This window comes from Kryptolebias marmoratus, linkage group LG18 (genome assembly GCF_001649575.2).
Source record: "Kryptolebias marmoratus isolate JLee-2015 linkage group LG18, ASM164957v2, whole genome shotgun sequence".
In the NCBI taxonomy this organism is placed as follows: Eukaryota; Metazoa; Chordata; class Actinopteri; order Cyprinodontiformes; family Rivulidae; genus Kryptolebias; species Kryptolebias marmoratus.
This window is the reverse complement of record NC_051447.1, coordinates 5,587,975-5,592,772: the sequence shown is the minus strand read 5'-3', so window position 1 is coordinate 5,592,772 and position 4,798 is coordinate 5,587,975. Positions and strand designations below refer to the sequence as shown.

Here is a 4,798-nt window from a genome sequence, read left to right as displayed (position 1 = left end):
CAGACGCAGCGCAGACCTCTGACCTCTCCTCATCAGCCTTCCTCTGCTCGATCTGGGTCTGGGTCTGCACGCTGCCCAGCTGCAGCTTCAGCCGGTCGTTCTCCAGCTGCATGGCCTGCTTCTCCTCCAGCTGAGCCTTCAGCGTCACCACGTCCTGCTCCACCTCCCGACATCTGCACGCGAGAACCCCCCCCCCACACAAACACATGTTTCAGTAGTTTGCGAATATTTTTGCCGTTCTCGTTTTCCTCGGCGCTAGGCGTGAGCCGGCCGGTCTGACCTGTCCTGCAGGTTCCTCTTCATGCCTTCGGCTTCATCCAGCTTGCTCTGGGCCTGCTGCAGCTCCTTGAAGAGCGTCATCACCTGAGACTTAAGGTTCTCCACCTCAGACGCTGCCTGCAACGCACAAGCGTTACAGAGATCAACAGGAGGACGAGCACGTCAACAGAATCTCTAAACGCTGTGAAGTTATTCGTTCCCACCTTCTCAGAATCCTCCTGGATCTCTGTTTGGGTTGATTCCTCTTCTCCACACTTGCTGGCTTCCAGCTCTTTGACTCTGTTGGATAAAATGCCAAATGCCAAAATTAGATTGCAAAAGTCATACGTTAACGGGGTTTAATGTCTAGACCAGGAGTACGCAATCCTGGTCCTCGAGTATCATTATCCTGCATGTTTTACTTGTTTCTCTGCTCCAACACACCTGATTTGAATCAGTGTGTCATTAACAGGCTTCTGCAGAACAGGAAGAGATGATTTAACCACTGAATGAGGTGTGTTGGAGCAGGGAAACAAGGAACACATGCAGGATAGTGGTTCTCCAGGACCAGGGTTGCCCACCCCTGTTTTAAATCAAGATCATCTCAGCTGGTTTGGTCAAATCTGAAATGTACCACATCAGATTTTAGCTTGATATCTGTAAAACTGACTGAGATGTAGCCATTTAAGCATTGGCTCAGACTGATAGGCTGTGGCAGCCATCTTTAATTGGGCTGAAGATGTAGATGTACACCCAGCTAATACTTTCACTAAATTCTGTCCAGTGGCTCCAGAGATATTTTGCCAACACACACAGGTAAAAACAGTAAAAAGCAAACTTCGTTTAGACTTCATGGTCGTGCCGTGGTTGTTTTCCTCTACCTGGCAGCAGACGCCTGCAGCTCCGCCTCCAGCCGCTCACACCTTTGCGTCTCGTTCCTCAGAGACTGCAGCAGCTGGCTGACCGTCACCCCTTCGCTGTCCAGCCGGGACGCCGTCATGCTGAGATCCGGGCGCCGGCTGCGCTCCGCGCCGCATGCCTCGTTCACACCCTCCACGCCTCCGTCCTGAGTTGGGACAGAGGTTTGTTACACCCTAGTTCTCTCTCCGAACCAAACCGGAGCAAGCGGCTGCGTTTGTGTGCACCGGGGGGGGAGGTCCTCACCGACACTCTGATGACCTCGATGAACGAGTCGTCCTGAGAGTCCTGCTCGGCCTTCAGCTGCAGCTCCGAGTTCAGAGCCACCAGGTCATTCTTCTCCGCCTGCAGCCGGGCCACCTGAGCCCGCAGGGCCTCCAGCTCTGTGCTCTGATTGGACGACAATCGTTTGTTAAGCCACGGCACAGTTCAACCAAAGCTGTGAAGGATACCAGCCCACCCTCACCTGGCCTCCACCCCGGGCTCGTGCCTCTCCCCCGGCCCCCTCCAGCTTCTTGCTCAGCTCCTGGTTCTCCAGGGTCAGCGCCTGCATGTGGCTCCGAGCTTCCTCCAGCCGGCTCTCCATGAAGTCCCGCTCCTGTCGTTGCTTCTCCCGCCATGCGGTCAGACCCTCGAAGCGCTCTTTCATGGTCAGGTTGGTCTGACGCAGGGCCTCTGGTTCAATGAATTTAAAAAAGAGATTACACCTCAGTCACGGGCTTTGTGATTTTTTTCTTATTAAGCTAAAACGAGCCCCGCTTGTTGTTTGGCACAGCAGCAGCCTAACACTCCTCTCACCCTTCAGGTCTCTGTTCTCCTGGATGAGGTTGTTCATCTGCTTCACGGTCTCCTCCAGCGCCACGGACTGACCGGGGGGGCCAGAGATGTTGCCGTTCATCATGGGGCCTTCAGACGCCATGAGGCTGAGAGCAGACAGACATGTCTTGATATCATTCCACGAACAGAAATTAGTCAAAGCTCGGAAAAGTCTGGAAACCCTCTTTTTGTGACGTGTGCAGAAAGTTGTTTTTAGGAGGGTAATAACTCACGATTTTGAACGCATCACCCTTTTTTTTGAGCTGAACTAAAAGGTCTGAGACGTCTTCTATGTGCAAAATAGGCCTTTTTCTCTCAAATATTGTTCACAAATATATAAAAAACATAAATCTGCGTTAGTGAGCATGTCTCCTTTGCTGAGATAATCCATATCAAGATGCTGATTAGACAGCATGATTGTTGCACAGGTGAAAACCGGTCAGCATCTGTTGTGACCACCATTTGCCTCACGCAGAGCAACACACGTCCTTCGCACAGAGCTGATCAGGTTGATTGTGGCCTGTGGAATGTTGGCCCACTCCTCCTCAGCGGCTGGATCTTACTGGATCTTGTTGTACACGCCAATCCAGAGCAGCCCGAACATGCTCATTGAGTGACACAGATTTATACAAATTTCTAAAGAATATTTGAGAGAAAAAGGCTTATTGCATCACAAAAAAGGCGTAGATCTTTGAGTTCGGCTCGTGAAAAAAGGGAGCAAAAACAAAAGTGTATATATAAACACACACGCCCTCTTCTGGATGCCAGCACTGATTGTAACAAACCTATTCTTTGTGTGTTTGCAGACAATGGAGCCTGACCTCTTTACTGTGATGACACTTATATGCAAATATATGTATTTATTGACATAAAAGCCGACATAAGAACAGTCTTAGCTTTAGGTGGCATTTGTTTTTGTTTTTCTAAATATTGCATAAAGCTAACATGTGTTTTTTTTTTGTCGTTGTTGTTGTTGTTTTTTTGCAGACACCAAATAAAAGAAAAGTTATTAAAGTTGAAAACATCTAATGTTGCCTGCACTGCCCAGCGACTGCCACTTGGGGGCGACAAAGTCCAGATTGAAAACTCTCCACAGAGCAGAAGAGGATCATAATAAGGGTTTTAATACACTCTGACAATTCATAATGATCCCAAACTTCTAATGATCAGTTTATATCATGAATGAATGAATTTCAGCTATTATTACAGCAGGGAAACTCCTTTTTTGCTAATTGTTTGTTAGTAAAGCGTGGGAAACCAAATCACGCTGACATGATTAAGTGACTCAGCGCTCACAGGAGCGATCTCAGCTCATCTTAGGGTAATGAAACTAAACAAAAGGTAAACATGGGAAACAAAAACAGGCATCTGGTCATCTTCCGCACCAACACGAGCTGAACTGATTAAGGTTAATAAATATCTGCGCAGCTGAAAGACTGAACCTGCGGTGAACCCCTTTAAAAACACATGCTACTTAAATATTACCGTGTAACAGCAGCTCACGACATCCCCTGAAACGTGTCGAAATGTGCCGTAAACGTCTGTTTTCCACCTCTATTTTGTCACGTTTGCTTTCACTTTCCTTACGTCGGCCTAACTCTTCGTCAAACACTAAAAAAAGTTGGTAACTCGGACAGGCGGATGTGGCTTAATGACTGCCAAACTGCGTCACAACAAACTCTTATAGCAAAAAAAGAAAGAAAATGTTTAAGGTTTCGACTCACCTGCTGTCAGGTACGAATATAGGACAAAGTCTGGCTGCTCGCTTCGATAAAACACGGAGGGACAGGGACGAAAAAGCAGACTGGGTCGACCAATCTTCGGCTCCTGGGTTTAGTTTGAGTTAGCGTAAAGCTAACGCTAGGAGAGAATGCTACACTTCCGGTTACAGCTTTCAAAATAAAGTAAGAGTCCGAAAAAAATACGATTTCAAAACCTATAAAAAGTATCTTAAATGGAAAAAAACATTAACTTGTTTGTTTACAAGTTCATAAAGCTTTGTGCTTATTAAGTAAGTATTATTATTCAAATAAAATGAGCTGCAAGATGTATGAAACTCATTTGTCTTTGAAATAAAAATATATTTTTTGAGGGCGAAACACCCGGCATTTTTATTTGTTTACTAATTTACAGCCTTGTGTTTCTGTTGCCGTTTTTATTTTACGTATTTTTTTTTTATTTTAAACACTCGGGCTTCACTTCCGGTCTAACTATAGTGAACCTGACACCTGTCTTTCACAGAAGTTTCCGTTTCCTGAAAGTGACGTCACAGACCAGGCGACAGATCTGACAGCGAAACGGAAGCGGCGCGTAAACGACGCCCCCTTTGCGTCAGCTGGTTGAACCCGTAGGATGAAGTCCATCCGCATCTTTTATAAATCAGCGAAAAGCTGACGCGAAAGGGGCGGGGCCCTGAAATCAGCTGACAGCGGGAATTCCCTTCAGGCGTCACATCATTATCAACAACGAAATGATGGGAAGGGAAGTTCCCTAATTGGAGGGACAACAAACTATGACTCGGTTTGGAAAAACAAAACCACCACGAGATACGTTCGTGCTTAAATGTGTGGATTTATTCTACAAAAGCGCTCCAAATTTACTATTCTTGGTCAAACTTGGTTTAATTTACATCTACAGCAGTGACGTGCGGTGAGGTTCATGGTTGGTGAGGCACTGAGAGTCAGATTTACAAACATATAAATCCAAAAGGGTAGCTTATTCAATTGGCTACTGGTTATTTCATATCTCATCAGCGTTCTTCACACACACACACACACACACACACACACACACACACACTCTCTCT

General features: G+C 46.5%; 1 protein-coding gene across 1 annotated transcript in view; it reads right to left on the bottom strand.

The window, feature by feature from the left end:
- optn (optineurin) overlaps positions 1–3,857 on the bottom strand; it is a 6,989-nt gene extending 3,132 nt beyond the window's left edge. The window contains exons 1-8 of the mRNA XM_017432553.3: positions 3,717–3,857; positions 1,975–2,099; positions 1,643–1,851; positions 1,423–1,566; positions 1,140–1,324; positions 483–558; positions 281–396; positions 24–173 (exon numbers count right to left, since the gene is read on the bottom strand). Coding sequence (XP_017288042.1) covers positions 24–173; positions 281–396; positions 483–558; positions 1,140–1,324; positions 1,423–1,566; positions 1,643–1,851; positions 1,975–2,095 — 1,001 coding nt within the window. The 5' untranslated portion in view covers positions 2,096–2,099; positions 3,717–3,857. The remainder of the gene's footprint in view (positions 1–23; positions 174–280; positions 397–482; positions 559–1,139; positions 1,325–1,422; positions 1,567–1,642; positions 1,852–1,974; positions 2,100–3,716) is intronic.
- Between the last annotated feature and the right edge of the window lie 941 nt (positions 3,858–4,798).